The sequence below is a fragment of the Uloborus diversus genome, chromosome 9 (assembly GCF_026930045.1).
Source record: "Uloborus diversus isolate 005 chromosome 9, Udiv.v.3.1, whole genome shotgun sequence".
Lineage (NCBI taxonomy): Eukaryota > Metazoa > Arthropoda > Arachnida > Araneae > Uloboridae > Uloborus > Uloborus diversus.
Genome location: NC_072739.1, coordinates 4766399 through 4786970, shown reverse-complemented (window position 1 = coordinate 4786970; position 20572 = coordinate 4766399). Strand labels below are relative to the sequence as shown.

Sequence of the window (20572 nt, the reverse complement as noted above, 5' to 3'; positions counted from 1 at the left end):
GCTGCTACTGGATAGGATAGAAATAATTTTTCGCATTTTATTTCAGCATAAATGCAACGCTGACCCATTCCACCCAGATTACTCCGACCGAAAACGACGGAATAACAGAGCCAGGAACACCTTTACAAACAGTAAATAGATAATTTTGTCTCACTTTTTTTGAAGGACGCCGAGAAAAACCAAAATGAAGAATAACAGAAACCCCAAATCAATATCAAAAACTAATAATAAACTAAAAATTAAAAAAAAAAAGTCTCAGACGGCCGTTGGCGTCTGAAATGATACCTTATAATTTAAATAGGGGAATAAAACCTAATTTAAACGGAATTTAAGAGTCTTTTATTCAAATATTTAAGAGTTTTTAGAATAGAAAAGATCCGTTTAAGATCCGTGAAAAAAGTAACGGATCCGGATCCGGATACAGATCTTTACTTTTCCCCAGATATCCGCGGATACGGATACGGATATCCGGAACATCACTAGTTCCTTGTCAAGTACCAATGTTGTCGAGGGGGGCTTTTTTTTTCTTTAGCAAGTGAACAAATGGATAGTTCCAAAGTCAACCACAGGAAAAATAATCCTTTCTTTTATTCAAACTTTTTTGACCGTCTGCAGGGCAAATGTTCGAATTTATTTGTGTTTCTGAATTTCCGTCTTCAACAGTATTTATCATATGGCATTTTTGACAAACGAGCTGATATGTGTGTGCATCACAGAACTTCTTTTTACGCTAATTTAATGATAATAGTGTCTTGGACTACTCGACGTTAAATCCCGGTTATCACAAATTTGCCATTTCAACTGCGCTTGCGCACGGACTTAACTGATTTCAAAAATCTTGCTAAAATTAATTACAAACGTTTTGAATTTGGTAATAAATATGAGATAGCAACAGATAGAAATTAGAAATCACAAAGTTTTCTCTGATTTAGTTTTTAGGCCTCGGTAAAGATTGAATTTTGCGTCTTAATGATTAATGGATTCGGTGTCTCATTTTTTGTATCTTTTCAGGACCAAATTTTTAACCCAAGAAGAGCGTACTAGAATTACAGCATCACTTCTAATACAAAGCCGAACCCTCAACCAAAATAAAAATGTATAATACTAAGTTGTTTACGCCTAACGTAAAATATCCGCAAAAGACGGATTTCTGTATGAATAATTCCAATTATTTTTGAAGTACACAACGTGTTTTACGTTTATGTTAAATAAATATTTAAAAACCAATAAATATTGAAGTGTCATTTTTCTCTTAATATTATCAGTTATTCATATCCGTAGTTTCATATAATATAACACGAAATCGCTGTGAAAATATTCTAATCGCATTCATTAATTTGGTGGGACTCTCCCTCAGCCTAAATATAAACAAGCAACACGAAATCTTAAAACAAAAAGCTAAGTCCGTGCGCAAGCGCAGTTGAAATGGCAAATTTGTGATAACCGGGATTTAACGTCTAGTTCTTGGACTTGGAGTAAGCAAAGAAACACTTCAAATATTTTCAGCCCAAGTTTGTTGCGAACCGAAGCAAAAAAAAAAATCGTTTTATACAGATTAATACTCCTAATATCGTCAGTTTTATTGAGTTTCAATGGTTAACTCTCTAAATATCGCCAATAATGGGCAAATTAAAACAGGATTTTAAAAAAATACGCAAAATGTGTTTCCAAGTTGGCGACAAAACTTGGTGACCAAAAGCTTGGCGATAGATTACCAAGTGTTTGCCAAATATAATACCACTTGAGTTTGCATTGAAATTAACAATGATCTCCCCCCCCCCAAAATGCGTGAAAGACCCCCTTTGGAGCATCCGAATGCAACCAAAAAGAGAGGTACTCAACTAGACCTCACTACGACTATATATACCAAATTTCTACTTTCTAGGACAGACCGTTTTTGAGTTATGGGAGATACATACATACAAACGCACATACGGACGTCACGAGAAAACTCCGGGTACCACTCGTTTAGAATATTTGACTTAAAATTCAATGCACTTCAGCTGAAGCAAAACCTGCTTTCTTGTGTATCAAATGAAGATATTATTCCCTTAAATTCAAAAATATATGAACAAAACTCAAAATTTTCTAAGATTTTTGATTTTATTGCTAAATCTAAAACTATTGACTCTTCAACCAATAACGAGCAAGGTATTGGAAAAATTGAACTATGTGATATTGAAACAAATACTGAGTTGTTTGATGTAATAACAGCATTAGTATGTGTAAAATTGAAATTAACGAGCTGATGTGTGCATCACATTACTTCCTTTTACTCCAATTTAATGTCATTTTCTCATTATTGGCAGTTTTAATATGATTCAATAGTTTACTCTCTGAATATCACCAACAGTGGCCAAATTAAAACCAGATTTAAAAAAAAAATTTCAAAAAATCGCCAAATTTGTCACCAAGTTGGCGAAAAAAGTTGGCGACCAAAAGACTGGCGACATATCGCCAAGTGTCCGCCAAATTATAACACCACTTGAGTTTACATCGAAATTAACAATGATTTCCCCCCCAAAAAGGAGCAAAAGACCCCCTTTGGAGCATCCGAATGCAACCAAAAAGAAAGGTGCACAACTAGACCCCACTAGGAGTCTACGTACCAAATTTCAACTTTCTCGGACATTCCGTTCTTGAGTTATGCGAGATACATACGCACATACGTACATACAGACTTCACGAGAAAACTCGTTGTAATTACGTTGTTGACTCGGGGATCGTCAAAATGGATATTTCGGGTGTTTATATGTTCTTAGGCATATATCCAGGTATGGTTGGATTGAAAAAAATCTCAATATTCATTCGGTGGCGAGCAAAATGGAAATTTAGGCCAATTTTTTGAATTTTTTTTTCGCGAATACAATTTTGGTAAAAGGGAAGTAAAAAGAATAAGTTTTTTACTCACTTTGGCACGTGGCTAGCGATCCGCTCCATTCTCCATTTGCCTGGCAAATTCTCGACATGTGTCCTCTTCGCTCGTAGCCCTCATCGCACTCGATGGTAACGTTATGAGGGAACGTGAAAAGAGATCCTACGACTCGACCGTCGGGCACGTACCCAGGATCTCCACAAGAACGAGCTAAAAGGATGAATAAATAATTATGAAGGGATAAGGTTTCAAAAATCGTTTTACTTGCTGGCGAGAGTCCAAGAAAGCCTTAAAACTTGTATTGTTTGAAAAGTTTTAAAATCCACAAATCTAATCATGCTTAAGTTCAACTTTGCAATCGATCGCGTTGCTTCGGGTCATTTTTTCGGCATTTTAATGATGCAGACTACACACACTGGTCTTTCTTTCTCTTCACTAAAGGAACGTAACACACCCTTTTGTTGAAATAAAAGGTGCGCTACGTCTAAGATTTTTTGGTGGTACCACATCAGTTAGCTTCTTCCAACTTTGCCCACTGATTTCTTGATCAAATGTAAATGGGATGACCTTATATGGAGGCCTGACAATATTTCAAAACTAAGACCATACCGAAATCAGTTTTGAATACAGTGGTGTCTCGAAAATGAGAACATGTAGAGTCACTTTTTAGAACAAAAATGTCTCACACAAGCACAGGCTGTATTATTTCTAAGTATAGGGTTGTTTCAAAAATGAGAACGAGTTGAATTGGTTTGAGAATTTAAATGCCTCAAAAATAAGCACATGTGCATCGTTCTTGAGCTGAGAGATTGCTCAAAAATGAGACCAGTGAATCATTTTTGATAAAATGGTACATTTCAAAACTAAGAACTTTTGCTTTTTACAATAAATTTAGACTAAACATTCCAACTAAGCATGAATATTTAAAACTGCACTTGAAAGAAGCGATATTAAGAGGAGAAGCATCGGAAATGCGTGTTTCTTGCCTCTTTACTTAAAACATTTTGAAACTGGCCCCATCGCCATTCAGGCACTACTCATTTTTATCTTATCACTTTTCTTTTTATTGAGCAATCACGATTGCTTATTGTTCTCATTTGGCTGTTTTGAACTCCTATCATTTTATTTTCCCACAACCTCCCTCTGCCAGCACCACCGTCGACCGGCTCTTCACGATGCTGCTCCTATAGCAAAAACCGTCTCCAGGTTGCGTCCATATCCTAAACACACACGCATACATACGCACACACGCTCGTGACTGCGAAAAACATAATTTGAATTCAAGATGCCAAAAATTCAAATTAATATAATTTTTATTTTACTTTTATTTTTCATTAGTATGATAGCACAAGAGTTAACAGTAAAATTACAGGGACATCACTGCGAGTAACAGTCACAAAATGACAGAATTATAACGGCGCACAGGAGTCACAATTAGTGACACATTTCATGTGACTTCGCTCAGAAGTCGCTGCGACGATTAATTTGTGACCTGTCACTTTGAGACTTTATGAAAACTTGACTTAAAGTAATTCTAAGGTCCTGCAACCTGCTGATAAACTTACAGTGACTGCTCGTGATCGTCACGTGACTCTCTCATAATGGTCCCATTTCAGTCATCGCACTATTGGAGATCACGTCACCGACTTCACGATTCTGTCATAGTTACGATGAATAAAATAATGAACACAAAAATTGAAATTACAATGAAGCACTGAAATTATAATTTTAAGCAAGGTTATTTACAAAAGCTTGAGCCTACGAGTGACCAGAAGCTCCCCGAAATTAAAATTTTTAAGAGGATGGAAATTTGCCGAATAGAACTCCAAATTTTGCCAAATGATGATGATTTTGCCGAATGGAACTCTAAATTTCGTCGAATGCTAATAATTTTACCGAATAGAGCTCCAAATTTTACCGAATGAGTATAATTTTGCCAAATGGAACTCCAAATGTTGCCGAAAAGAGCTCCAAATTTCGCCAATTGATGATAATTTTGCCAAATGTAACTCCAAATTTTGCCGAAAGGAACTCTAAATTTCCACGAATGATGATGGTTTTGCCAAATGGAAATCTAAATTTCGCCGAATGAAGATAATTTTGCAGAACAGAATTCCAAACTTCGCTTAATGATAATAATGTTGTCAAATGAAACTTCCAACTTTCGCTGAATGATGATGATTTTGCCGAATGGAACTCCAACCAAACATCATCGAATGATGATAATTTTACCGAATAGAACTGCAAATTTTGCCAAATGATGATAATTTTGTCGAACTGTCGGTCAAAATTTTCCGAATAAGGAATTTTTTGGTAGGTCATAGTGACCTCTAGTGATCTGCCATTGGGGTGCCCCTGCAAGTAATTGCAGTGATCAGAAATAAAGAATCAAATCAATGACTCACGGCTGCATTTCAGCTGCACTGCTGTCCATTCTGCTTGTTGCGTTGCACTTGAGACGTGACAGTTGGTCGATCGCTTAGATCCAGATGCCACGTAGCCAAACTCACAGGTGTAGGTGACCACACTTCCGACGGGGAAAGAGTTCTGTCTTGAGTCAAAAGGGACGGTATTCTCAACAAATGGCGGAGTTCCACAAGCTCTGTCACCTAAAACTAGAAGAACCACAACGGGGTACTTTCCATCAGTCAAAAGTACTACTTTTAGTCACTGAAATTGATAAAATAAGCGAAAAAAATAACATGGAAAGAGAAAAACTTACATTTTCCTAACGTTTAATTTTTAATTAATTTTTTTTAAATGTCCGATTTTGAAAATAAGGCGTGATCTTTATGACGTCACAAATGATGTCTTTTATCGCATATTTCGCCTCAGAGCAATTGTAAGATTTCTTAGTGTTATTTCTGGGATTAGATATCTTACCGTTACTCTGAAGCGACGATATGTATGCCGCGTTACCACGTTATGATAATCAAGAAGCGAACTAAATATTGTGCTCTACGCTTGCTATCAACCATATAGTTGCCAGTACACGCGAGTAAAGAAGCGAATTAAATATTGTGTTCTGTGAATGGCAACAGTGAATGGTATTTCATCATTTATGATGTCATTGGCAGAAGCGTAAACAATGAAAGCGCACGGATTAAAATATTTTTTTTAAAAAATTCGTCATTATTCTTAGTCAAATTATTTAAAAAATAGTCAGATCCTATGTTTTTAAGCCATGCTCCTTCAGAAAAGAATACTTTTAAAATTTTGGAAACGACCCCATTGTCCAAATCAAACCACACTGTTAAAACAAATTTCTTAAAATTGAGACAAAATAGCTTATTTTTGAGAACATCACTTACTCGAAATGGCTCCGATACAATTTAGCTTAGAAGTGAAAAGCACGAGCTCTAATTTATGAAATATACCCTCTTCTCAAAAACGATTCACCATGTTCTCATTTTTGAAATACCGTTCTACTCAAAAATAAGCAGACGGCATCATTTCTGAGTATAGGGCTGCTTCAAAAATGAGCGAACATGTCGAATTGGTTTGAGAATACGAATTTCTCAAAAATAAGCACATTTTGCTCGCCTGTAATTCTAGCAAAGCTTAGTAGTCTATGGACTTATTCGCTCCTTTTGGGAGCTTTATCAGTCTGGACGGACCGTAATCGAACTGAAGCCGATGCAATTCATAAATACTCTCAGTTAATCTACAAACTGGGAGCTAAAAAAATTTTCATAACAGTGAGAAGTCTGCAACGAGAAACAGTGTGAAATTCAACTCCGGCTTTCCTCCCTGCGGTATTTTTAAGATGATCTGCTGCTTACTTGAATTTAAATTTGACATTTGCTTATTTATAAGTCAAAACTGCTTGGAAAAAATGAGAAGAGAAATGTTTTCATTTCTAAGCAGATGATTTTTAATAGTGGCATGATTTTTACCATTAGTTATCGAAATTTAATTATGTTCTGATTTTATAAAGAAACTTAATTACAGTTAAATTTTTATAAAGCCACGGAAAAGCAGCTAATTTGTCCTGCACGTGATGGCTTATTTATTTCACTAGCTGCGTTGTTCGTCGCTGCACGGTCTACCTCGAATACAAAAGCTGTGTCAAGTGACGCATGTTTAACAATCAGGTTTAAATAAAAGAAAAAGAAACAGTGTAAAATTGTCTGTTAACGTATAGAAAAGAGCAATTGAAGGGCTAGGGGCAGAAATGTGATGGCCACAAGGCGTGACTTTTCGATCAAAACGTTTGTTTCTCAAATTTAAAATTGAAATAAACATGACAATGGTTTATGTTATTTGGAGAAAAACAAATCTGGTTTTAATACTGCAGAATATAGAATGTATAATACCTTTGAAATATTCTACAAATATTTTTTATGTGTAGGTAATTGGCCTTCGGTAATTTCACATCTTGCGGCATATCACATTCTTGCCCCGAGTCCTTTAATTGTATGACTCCAAATTTAAATTTAGAACACTTAAGGCTTTTTTTTTTAATTCGGAAATTTCAATCTTTTGCATTAATAGGCGTGACCATACTGTTTCACGGATTTTCTGGCAAAAAACCCCTCTATGTGAATTCTCGAGCATCAAAAGACCTCTGAAAAATTTGGTCAAGATCTAACGTAAATTTCATCATTAACACGCTTTTATTAGCTTCACCTGTATGTATGTATGTATCTTGTAACGGAATCTTGCAGCTCAAATTTCTCCCACTTCCTGCGATCGGATTCTTTTGAAATTTGGCACGCGACCTCAGACCCGATGACAATGCAATATTCTATAATCAAATTAATTAATTAACTCTTTTAATTGTTAGTTTCCTCCAATTTTAATCAATATTTTGGCATAAATCCAACAATGGGAAAAAGGAAAAAATAAAAAAAAATGCATTAAAAAATGCTCGCAAAAATTATTTAAAAATATCTACAAAAACCTTTAATTTTTCTGCATCAGACAAAATTTGTTCCAATGTTCCAAGGTAATTAGAACATGAAATATCATTGTTTTCAACTAATTTCATGCCAAAATTTAGGTGAGAATTCAATTGGAAATTCATTGCTGATCAGACCATTGTTGAACAAAACTTTTACTCAAATGCATCTCATGTAGATATGATTTCCGCACACATACATCGATGATTGAGATGGATTAGCTGGATTAGAGAATTACTCCACAGGCAATTTATCAGCGAAGTTGAATGTTTTTAGAGCTCGGCTATTACACTTTAAGGGGTACAGTTGCTCTTTTCGGAGTTCGAGAGACCACGTTTCGAATGCCACCCGACACTTTTAGTCGCTTTTGTGGGGGGCGAAAATTTCATGAATATAAAAGATTTTGAACAATGTTGAAAAGAATATTTTTTCGTAAAACAAGTTAAACTAAAAAGAAGAAAATAAAATAATAGTTTAAAAACTTAAAAAACACGATTTCGTAGCAAAATGAACTAAAAAGTGAAAAATAATCTTTGGGTGATAGTAGTTGACCAATGACTTAATTTTAATGTAATACAAAAAAGCGTGGGGGGCTTCTTATCAGTTGTCTTGAATTTCTTTCATTTGTTGTCCATGCAAAAATGTAAATAGACAGCACCCCACGGTTTTTTGTATTACATTAAAATTAAGTGATTGGTCAACTACTATCATCCAAAAATTATTTTTCACCCTTTAGCGAGTTTTTTTTTTTTTTTTTTTAAATTGTTCAACGGACTTCCTTTAACTTCTTAGCACTGGCATCGCCGTGCGGATACTGCTAGTCATGTACAATTTAATAGAAATAATTTTGCAACCTACGTGTGAAAATGAGATCTGCAATTGAGAACTACAGGGCTTCAGTACTTCTTTTGTCAGACATTAATTCCTTCAGTACATAGTATAAGGGGTATGGCATTGATGTCAATGTTTCCGAGAGTTTAATGTTTTTGGGCCAATTTACAGATACCATCGGTTTTTTGTTTTCATTTTGAAGAGCGATGTTTTGAAACACTGATGTATTTCAATCGATATCGCTTCTCGATGAGAAATCTTACTACCGTATTACCCCGCATTAGCCGGCATGCCACAAAATTCGGAGGTCACCAAATTTTTAATAACACTTGCCTGATCATTTCCGGAATGCCGGAAAAACTGAGATTAGGGGAGAAAATTAATACTATAAAAATATATATGTTCAGTTTAGAAAATGATATAAGTTCTATGTATATCGTATTAGTATTAATAAACAGTTTTAATTTTGTAAAAATATTTACTAACAATCATTTGTTATTAAATATTATTAAATAACGAATAATTTCATAAAAAATAAATTAAAACTTAGCAAACATTTAAGCAATAAGTTACCGTCCCTAAGAATTTACCATAGCAATTCAATAAATAAAAATTAAACTCACCTCTCTAAAAAAAGAACCTAAAATAATTTCTTTAAAAAAAATATGAACGAATCACAGTAGCAATAATTGTTTCGGGATTGATTACTTTATTGGCATATAATTAAATCCGTTATAATGACCTACCATAAATAACAAGCTCATATTATATGCAATACACAGTTGGAACTGAATGGAGAAAAACTTGCTTTTGTTCTGTTGCAAATAAACCTCGAATTATCAGGCATGCTGGAAAATTCGAATTTCCCGGCATGCTGGTCAACTCCGGCATGCCAGCTTATGCGGGGTAACGCTAAAAACATCAACATCGAACCCAAAATATCGATGTTCCAAAAACACCGATGTTAAAAACATCGATGTTTCCAAAACATCGACATCGATGTCGCACTCCTAAAGCCAACTTATTGTTTACACTAAAACTGGAATCATACTTTCTTCATGTTTTCTTTTGCCTCCTTTCAAATCTTCCAAACCAATATTTTTAACATCCTCTGTGTTCTCCTCTCTTTCGGCTAAAGCAGTTTCAGAATCAGAAAGGAAACCAGTACTTTCTTCGGTCTCATTGAATGGCAGTTCTGTCGCATTCCATGGCAAATTGGTTTCTTCTGAGACTTCTAGGGCTGAAACAATATCTTTATAAGTCCATGGTTAAAGAATGAGCGAACAATGAGAAATGCAAATTACAATGGCCGCCAAAATTGTGGACACTTTTAGGAAGAAAACTTCAAAACTTTGTTATGCTGGTAGAAAATGCTAAGTTTCGCAAAATGTAAACTCGTACATGTCATTTTAAAATACACTGGTCTCAAAAAGTTAAGGTACAACCGGTTTTTGTGTCTAATTTGCAAATGAATGAATGTAGCAGCAAAAAAGTTGGAGGATATGTGCATTATGTGGTTTTTATTGAATGCGTCATAGAAATTTGTATAAGTGTAAAGCAAAAACGATTTATAACAAAAAAAGCAATCATTGCGGAAAATCCCAGTTTTGAAGGAAACAGAACATCACAGTGTTATGTAGAAAAATGTCATAGAAGCAATGCAAAAATGGGTTCTAATAAGGAATGTGGTCCCCTCTAACTTGAATTCATTGGCGGCATCGATTTTCCATGCTGCTTAGTAAGTTGTCAAACACCGGAATAGGAAGCCAAGACCCAGACACAGAGTAAGCCTTAAACCAGCCCATGCAACGACCTTGGAGGAGGATTTAAAGCATCAACCTGTCTGCCGAGATAGTCCCAGATAAGTTCTATCAGATTCAGGTCTGGAGATCGAGCTGGCCATTCCATTCGTTCCAAACTGTGATCCTCAAGATACTCCTGAACAATCCAAGCTCAGTGAGGTCGTGCATTATAATCCATCAGAATGAAGTCATTACTAATAGCACCAGCGTATGGACGGACATATGGAAACAAGGATCTCATCCCGATATCTCAAACCAGTCAGAGTTCCTCCATGGAACACATGCATGTCAGTGTGACCACCGAGCGAGATCCCTGTCCAAACCATGATTCCACCTCCTCTAGAACTGTGGTCTTTCAACAGTGTTAGATTGATGGTATCTAGTGTGCTGTTCTCTCCAGATCATGTTCTTTTGCCCAGCATAGGCGGATCCTTCGCTGTGGTACGTTGAGGGGAACACACACAACTGGTCGTCTTGCATAGAGACCTGCATTGTGAAGACGATTTCGCACCGTAGTAACAGATATTCTTCTTCCTGATGCTACAAAAAAATCTGCAACGAGCTGCGGCACAGTAGTGGTTCTTCTTCTATGGACCGAAAGAACTGGAAAACGGTCCTCTGTAGATGTTGTAGTTCGTGGTGGGCTTGGAACAGGTCTTCTGGACACAGAATCTTCAGATTGGTATCGATCCCAAAGTCGCTGAACAATACTACGAGACACACTGAGACGTCTAGCAGCATAGGCCTGCGACAATCCCAATTCCATCGGTGTAATTGCCCTCCACCTTAACGAATTGGGTAAACGACGTCTGTGAGACATTTTCTAAACTCTATTGACTATTGTCTCCGAAACTGCCAACAACAGTTGAAAATCAACACAACTTACACACAAAAGTATGAAAGTTTGATATTTGCATATTTTTTTTCCTCACTCTTTAAAAATATGTTCTTTTCTATAAAATAAAATTGGCAGCTTTCGTTTTTTTATAAATGGTTTTAAAGTTCGTTAATATCATTCATGCAAACTATGCATTTTATTTTTGTTGCAGTTTTTTTAATTTTGAGCTTTGAAAAATATGTTCTATCTTAACTTTTTGAGACCAGTGTAATTCAAAATTCAAAAAAAAAAAAAAAGCAGAATTCATGCATTCACAGTGTCAAAAAATAAAGTTGAGAAATACAAATTGAAATTCAAAGATATCATTTTAAAGATACTTTAATTCTAAACTGATTTAATTAAGAACTTGGGGAGAGTAAGATTGCACCCCTCAATAGTAAAAGCTATTTTTGTCATTATATTTTCATTTTCTGAAAACGAATCTATGTAAATATTCACTTCGTTGGGGGGACAAATGATCATAAATTTAGATTGATCAATTTTCGTATCATTTATTGTGTAATTATATGTTGGAGGGCTTCAAAACATGTATCTTAGAAGATGTCCGAAGAAACAAAAGTAAGCACAATGGTTAATAATTTGGATAACTTTTGCTACGAAGGAATTACATTCTGATTCAGAGGTAGGCAATGGCGGACTGCGTTCCTGCTCCGAACTACGGAAGGCAGGGGTGTCCACCCCCCTAAGAGGAAGGGCGCATCTCTTCTAAATATCTCGAACACCCACCCCCGAAGAGCAAGAGCCACCCTCCCCCACCCAAAAAAAAAAATTCACTGGCGCAATCTGCGCCATGACCCCGCGCCACCTCCTAGGTCGGCACCCCAGCGGACGGTACAACCTGGACTAGCAAAAAGTTTTTGAAAGTATAAATAACTCAAATATTTCTGCAAATGACAATGGTATGGTAAAAAAGCCTATAAGTGAAGGTCGAATGATTGAAAGCTTTTCACAAGAAAATATTTAACTCTCTTCTAATAAAAATTCACGTTTCTGCCAAACGAAGCGTTTTGCAATTAATAATCAGCTATAACAAAATGAGAAATTAAATTGTGATCTGATACAAATCATGTCTTTGATTTCGGTCGCAAGCTGAATATTTTTGATAAAAACATTGCAAGTCGAGACTTTATTCATTTCCCAACAATTTCTGGATGTAAAAATTAATTTTGATATAGATCAATTGTCGGAAGTAGCGCGCTTAGAAGTAGCGACGTTACTGTAGTAGCTACATCTTTAGCAGTTTATAGTGTAGCGCCCTACTTTTTTAAAAAAGTAGAGTAGCGAGTAGTTTGATACAAAAAAAGTAGTTTGAAGCGATGTCTAGAAACTACTTTTTAATTAAGTTTAAAAAAAAAATTTAAAATTATCAGTAGCGTAAGAAAGGGAATGGAGTCGAGATCCAGACCCCTAGCTTGAAGTTCAAAAATAATTAGATCCTACCAAGTATAAGTTGCTGTAAAATTAATTCTGATATAGAAAATTAAAGTTTTTTTCCTCTTTAAAATATGTTTCCCCCATCTAATCAATTTTATGTATATCGTCGCCTCAGAGCAACAGTAGGATATCTTAACGTTATTTCTGGGACTAGATGTCTTAGTGTTGCTCTGAGGCAATTGTATGTGAGCTGATCTAAAATTTAAATCAAATTATGACGGCTTCTGTTTATATTTTTCAAATAGCCGAATTGTAAAAATGTCAACTTTTTAATCGTATCTTGTAGCGAATATTCGTGAAACTGATTTGAAATGAAAAGAAAGAAATGATAACTCTAAGTAATTCTAAGTAATTTCATGTTCAAATGAACAAATATATTAATCTGAGCAACTTTTCGAATTTTTTCGTTCAATCCTCAAACGGTGTGTGTCTATCCTTTTTATTTACATATTTTAGTAGCGAAGTAGTAACTACATCTAAAAAGTAGTTTGTTGTCGCTACATTAAAAAAAAGTAGCTGTAGTAAACTAAATTTGTAATAAAGTAGTTGTAGTTCGCTACAAAAAAAAAGGTAGTTTTTCCAACCACTGATGTAGACATTGAAGTATTTTCCAATTTTATGCCAAATCTTAAAAGTTAATTGGCAGCAAGATTTCGAGACTTTAGGGGGATAGAAAAGTTGTCAGAAAAAATCTTTTCCCGCCTTTCACAGCTTTTTCTTAAAATGGAGATAGTACACTTGCAGGTAGACATATTCTCGTAAATGTATAACAATGCATTCGCCGAAGAATTTTGGAGTAATCAATCATGTCCCGAAAAATATGGAAATTGTGAAATATTAACCATTTAACTAGACGTCTAGATTAACGTTCGTGTGAACCTACACTGTTAAAAATTTTCCGGAAAATTTACGGTAATTGTTACTGGCATCCATGTTGCCAGTAACTAGTACCGTAAAAATCAAATGTTACTGTAAAATTTTACGGTTTCCTCGGTAGGCCACAGCAATCAGTTGGCGCTGGGATCGCTTATTTCTCCGGTATAAATTACCGTAAAAGTCAGCGATGCGTTAGCGATGCAATTTTACAGTAACAATTACCAGAAAATCTTCCTGAATTTTTAACAGTGTACCTATAAAAAAACAGCCTCAAAACCTTAAATGTGATTTATCCCATACTGTACCCCATTGATTTTTAAATACAAATATGTCCAGCTATCAATGGCGCAGCGAAGGGAGGGTTTTAGGGGTGAAAACACCCCCCAGAGCCGTTGGTTTTAACAGTTTTAACATAAATGCAAATTCTGATACAGTAGTTTATGCATATGTAAGGGCTGTTTTGAGTTTTAAAAAAAACCTTCATTTTCATAAAAATCCTATTTTTCATCAAAAACCCCCTAAAAAAGGTATTTTTCATCAAAAAGAAACCCCTCCAAAAGGTATATTTGATCAAAAAAAAAACCTCCAGATTATATTTCTGGCTGTGCTAGTGCCAGCTATTGTACATATATCACGTTATTTTGTGAACTGAAATTAAAATAAAAACCAGTAAACCAGGAATATGAGGGGGATTATTCTGGACCTTGATCTTCAAAATTATTCGAAACTCACCGAACATTATTTTCCCTGTTCTAAATTGTTAACATCATGCAGTATAAAATAATAATGAAGTTCCTGTGTAAATTCTATTAATAAATGTAGGTGTAAACTAAACTTCTTTTAGTTGTATAATAGATCCATAATTCGTATTGCTCTTAGCATCTTAAAAAATATGCATTTTGTGTTTGTAGCATTAAACCGATACAAGTATTTGAAAATTTTTTGAAGCATGAAATGTGTCTCAAAAATTAACAGAGAATTGTGGCTTGAAACAGTTAGCAAGCAAAATTTTATTTTCCAATTGTTTGTATACATGAAAAAAGATATTACACAAATGTGTCTTGAATTTCACGTTGTCTATCGACAGTAAAGCTGAGTTAATTGTGTAATTAACAGAGAACTTGAGGATTTTACTCTCATCCAAAAACGATGAAAAATGTTATGTAGTTACGTCCAATACTTCTAAAATTATTTTCACTCACTACCTATTCTGTTCCTGCAAACATTGCCTCATCGACCATATTTTGTTTTTGTCATTTTGTGGTGAATTAGCTTCTCTAATTTTAAATTTTAGGATTTAGTCCTCAACGAAAGCCTTAAACTTTTTTGTTTGGAGTCTTTAACCATCTCCTAGACACGTTTTCTTTTTTTTTTACTTAAAGCTCTGGAAGTGACACTTCCTATTTCAGCAGTATTATACATACAAACTAGTAGGTAAGGGCATTTAAAACCAGGAAAGCCCCTCCCCTCTCCCCCCCCCTGTAACCCATTTTTCACAACCCCCTTTTTTATTTTGTAACTATCTTTTTATAAATTTATTTTTTGTTAAATATTTTTATTTTTTTACTTTTTTATTTAATTTTAATTATTATCATTTCTATTATTTGATTAGAAAAGTTCTGTGCATCGCCAATGACATACACACACAGACAAACGCACAAACTAAATAAATTAATGAAATAAAATATAAATAGAAAAAAATAATATAAATAATTTAAATTGAAAATGAATCAATAAATAAATTTAAATAAATGGGTTAAAAAATAAAAAAGTCCCCCCTCCCCTAAATTTAGATGGCACAACTTGAGCCATAATCCCCCCCCCCCTCGCGGCACCCCTGTTCAAAACAATCATTTCATCACTCAGAAGCACATTTAAATTTTGTTTTAATTGGTCTTTAACTGTTAAAAACTTCGATTCTTTTAACGTCGCAACTCCTTGATTTTCTCTTTTAAATATTTCTTGCTATTAAAGCCATCAAATAATGACTTAGGAATTGTTACATTTTTAATCAGTTCTCTTTAAGTTATTATTATTTTTTTATTCTGTGGAACTTTCTTAAGCCCCTTTTCTACAAGGTTCACGGCAGCTACGTCCTGCTTTTATTCAGGCTCTCAGCAAATTAAAATACAGCCTTCTCTAAGGTAAAATCGCCAATAGTTTACATTGCACTAGCAGCAGTGGCAGCTCGTGGGAGGGGTCGGAGAGTGCCTGGGCCCCCTCACTATTTTTAGACAATAATTTATATTTCTATTTATATCCTCTCTTTTTACTTCCTTTTACAAACGAGCTGATGTGTGCATCACATGACTTCCTTTTACTCCAATTTAATGTCATTTCCCCATTATTCGCTATTTTAATGTGATTCAATATTTATTCTCTAAATATCACCAACAATGGCCAAATTGAAACCAAAAAAAAAAAAAACTCCGCCAAATTTGTCGCCAAGTTGGCGACAAAACTTGGCGACCAAAAGACTGGCGATATATCGCCAAGTGTCCGACAAATTATAACGCCACTTGAGTTTACATCGAAATTAACAATGATTTCCCCCCAAAAAGGTGCAAAAGACCCCCTTAGGAACATCCTTTTTTGTAAAAGGAAGTAAAAAGGAAGTATTGTATTCGCGAAAAAATTTTCACTCAAAAATCGCCCTTAATTTCCATTTTGCTCACCCCCAAATGAATGTTGAGTTTTTTTTTTTCGATTCGACCACATGCGGAAAAGTGCCTAAGAATGTATAGACACGCGAAATATCCATTTTGACCATCACCGAGGTAATTACAACGACTTTTCTCGTGACGTCTGTATGTATGTGCGTATGTGCGTATGTGCGTATGTATCTCGCATAACTCAAAAATGGTATGTCCTAGAAAGTTGAAATTTGGTACATAGACTCGTAGTGGGGTCTAGTTGTGCACCTCCCCTTTTGGTTGCTTTCGGATGTTCCTAAGGGGGTCTTTTGCACCTTTTTGGGGGGAAATCATTGTTAATTTCGATGTAAACTCAAGTGGCGTTATAATTTGTCGGACACTTGGCGATATATCGCCAGTCTTTTGGTCGCCAAGTTTTGTCGCCAACTTGGCGACAAATTTGGCGGAGTTTTTTTTTTTTTTTTTTTTGGTTTCAATTTGGCCATTGTTGGTGATATTTAGAGAATAAATATTGAATCACATTAAAATAGCGAATAATGGGGAAATGACATTAAATTGGAGTAAAAGGAAGTCATGTGATGCACACATCAGCTCGTTTTTTTGTGCGCACGTGCTTGAAATTTAAAAAAGAAAAAGGATTTTAGTCTTTCCCTGTGCATAATCCACGGATTATCTGTTAAAAAAATTGTACAATTAATGAGGTTTGGCTTCTACGCTGCCGCGGATTATATGTTCTTTTTTCTCCCTCAACACCAACGCATTGAACCTCAATATTTACGGCAGGATTCGCAGAGACAGTTACCCAGCCTGTATGCTGTTTTTTTTACATAGCTTGAATGTTCCGGCTATGTAAAATAAGCAACATACAGTAAAGGATGAAGCCTTCATTTGCACAAGGTTAGATCGTTTGCTCCTTTCTTGACCCTTTGTCTTCAAGTGATTAGCGTACTATAATTACAATTTAGAGTTTAAAATTAATTTCATCTACTTAACATAAATATTTTAACACAAATAATTATTTTGAGAAAGTTTAAATATTAAAAATATATTTAAACAAAAAAAATCTTATTTCTTTCAAAAACCGGGGGAGGGTGTGAGTGCACCCATGATCTGGACCCCTCACTTTTTCAAGGCACGAGCTGCCACTGACTAGCAGTTGAATATTTTGATGAAAAAACAAATTAGCAATAGTAAAATTAATGACAAAGGATGAGCCAAAAATAAGCTGAAATGCAAGCGTTGTAGATTTAAACACAATTTTATAATTTTGTCATTTTTGCTCATTTTTATAATTTATCTTGTTAATTTACTTTTTCTTTAAGTGTCAACTACTAGCGCGGTGCAGAAGAGCCCCGATGGGAGGTCACAGAAGATCGACGTGACCTTCCAAAATTACAATCTTAAGCGAATAAATGGAATCAAGTTGAAAATTTTTAATTTTCGAATTTTTTAGGTTGTTCAATCTTTTTCTAACGGCTGTTTATCCAACCAGATTATTAGGCGCTATAACCTCACGTTTTTTTGAGCAATCACGATTGCTTATTGCTTTCATTTGACTGTTTTTGACGTTTCTACCATTTTTCCCACCGCCACCCTCCGCAGCATCACCGTCGACCGGGTCCTCACGATGCTGCACCTCTAGCGAAAACCGTCTCCAGGTTTCGTCAATATCCTACACTTACACGCATACATACACGCACCTACACACATATACATATATACACCTACACACATACACAAACACACACATACACACACGCACCTACACACATATACATATATACACCTACACACATACACAAACACACACATACACACACTCACATACACACAACTACCCACATACACATACCCCCCCACACACACCTACACACAACTACCCACACACTCATGCCTGCACATAGACACAAACACACATGCCTACACACACACACATACCCTCCACACACAAACACACACGCTTACATATACACACACACTCGTGATTGCGAAAAACATAATTTGAATTCAAGATGCCAAATTTTAATTTTTTTTTTGTCATAAATATTGTGTTTTGTTTAAGTGTTATAAATTTCTATATTATATTTCCTGTTTTTTCTCAATCCGGTCACTTTTTATCTTTTTGTTAGCCATGGATACTTCTCCACGGAAGAGGCAGAGCATTGTGACATAGAATGAAAATCTGATTGCACTACAAAAGAAACAAGCCGATGTGTGCATCACATGACTTACTTTTACGCCAATTTAATGATAATAGCGCCTTGGAGTAAGCAAGGAAACACTAAATAATTTTCACCTCTAGTTTCTTGTGAACCGAAGCAAAAAAAAAAAAAAAGTTTTACACAGATTTATTTCCCAATTATTGGCAATTTTAATGTGATTCAAAATTCCATTAATGCGCACAAGGGTGTAATCTTATTTGGCAGTCCGACGATTCGACAAATTTGGTTGCATAATTGTAACATTTCAAATATATCCCTTATCATTAACTAATTATGTGTGCATGCCCGTATATTATTATTCGGAAAAATTTGCAGTTTTATTCCAGGGTGCCACACCCCCCCCTAATAGCAAGGGCACCCCCCTAAGTATCGCGAAAACCCCCCAAAAGCAAGGGCCATCCCACAAAAAATGAGAAAAATACCCGTTAACCCCCCCCCCCCCCCGGCCCTAAAATTTCAATGGCGCAGTCTGCGCCATGACACCCCCCCTCTCAAAAGTGGACACCCCTGTCTATTCGGCTAATTGGGAATTTCTGCCTTCCGAAAAGTTTAAGTTCGGGTTGCCTCTGGTGCAGTGTGCGTGTGATCTACTATATATAGTAGGTCACACGCACACTGTGAACGCACCAACTATAGTTGGGCAAACCTAACCTGGCAGCATCGTAATGCTGTGATTAGAATTTGCGTAGCCTTTACAATGCTGCCCGGTTAGGTTTGCTTTGGATGTAATGCAGTGTCAACTGCACGTGGTTTTTCCTTAAATAAAGCGCAAAATATGAAATTGTATTTCAGAAATAATCTTAAAATTACTCACCTGCTATTGCTTGCCAACATATTAGCAAATGCATCAACACAAAACGCATGTTTTTCTTTATGAACTGAAACGTTTCTTACAACGCAATGCCTAAAGCATTGTTACTACACTTCTCACCAATTAACAACCCCACTTGTACACAAAAACCAATCCCAACACTCAGGAACTTTGCATATCAAACGTATTTTCTGAGTAGAAGATCTCACCAATTAACAACCACAATTGTACACAAAAACCAATCAGCATTCAGGAACTTTGCATATCAAACGTATTTTCTGAGTGGAAGTGGAAGTTCGTTTTCGATTATTTCACTTCCAAGAAATACAAAAATGAAACTATCAACAGATCAGATTGGGGCCTACGTCGTTAACATCTCGTAATAAACATGGCGGAATGACATTCAGTTGCTCTTCAAGGTCGATAACTGAACAACTTTTGATGAAATGATTTGTGTGTGTGTGTGTGTGTGTTTGAAATTTTCTCCTCTGATATCTCTTAAATCTTCTTCTCAGCTGACTCGAATAATGATAGCATTTGAGAGAAAGCGCCCGGAAATAACCGATGAAATGTGAACCATCTACTCTGTGGCACCCGGGAGCGGAAATTGGCAAGGGCACGCCTATTGGAGGTTACGGGAGGTCACAGAAACCCTCCATAAATTTCCTTATTTGGCAAATTTGGAGACTGCATTGCAAAATTGCAATTAAAAAAAATATATGATGATGCAACCCTTATATTTTATCACTAGAAAATCGCCCGTCATAGTGTGACGGGTGCCAAATGCTCCTTTATTAGAAAGATTTCCCGTAAATTTTAACGTGTTTCAATAGATACGTATGAGAGAGAAATGTTTAACATTGATAGGGAAAAAATTACATTCATCATGGTCATAGTGACATTAACTTAAAACGGACCGTTAAGTTGTATTTATTCAATGTCTGACCAACAAAACAGTTGCTTATTGGATTTAGTTTTGCCTTGTTTCAACAATCTCTTATCTGCTTCTCAAACGCTCCCAAAAATTATTTTCTAATTTTACTAATAATAAAGCTGAAAGTCTCTCTGTCTGTCAGGATCTCTGTGACGCGCATAGCGCCTAGACCGTTCGGCCGATTTTCATGAAATTTGGCACAAAGTTAGTTTGTAGCATGGGGGTGTGCACCTCGAAGCGATTTTTCGAAAATTCGATGTGGTTCTTTTTCTATTCCAATTTTAAGAACAAAAATATCATAAGATGGACGAGGAAATTACGAAATTATCATAAC

The 20572-nt window shown here is 35.5% G+C and overlaps 1 protein-coding gene across 1 annotated transcript in view; it reads right to left on the bottom strand.

The window, feature by feature from the left end:
- Window positions 1-19425, bottom strand: part of LOC129229715 (protein lev-9-like) — a 28312-nt gene extending 8887 nt beyond the window's left edge. The window contains exons 1-4 of the mRNA XM_054864079.1: window positions 19308-19425; window positions 9659-9847; window positions 5281-5490; window positions 2912-3085 (exon numbers count right to left, since the gene is read on the bottom strand). Of these exons, the coding sequence (XP_054720054.1) occupies window positions 2912-3085; window positions 5281-5490; window positions 9659-9847; window positions 19308-19356 (622 nt within the window). The 5' untranslated portion in view covers window positions 19357-19425. The remainder of the gene's footprint in view (window positions 1-2911; window positions 3086-5280; window positions 5491-9658; window positions 9848-19307) is intronic.
- Window positions 19426-20572: the final 1147 nt, after the last annotated feature.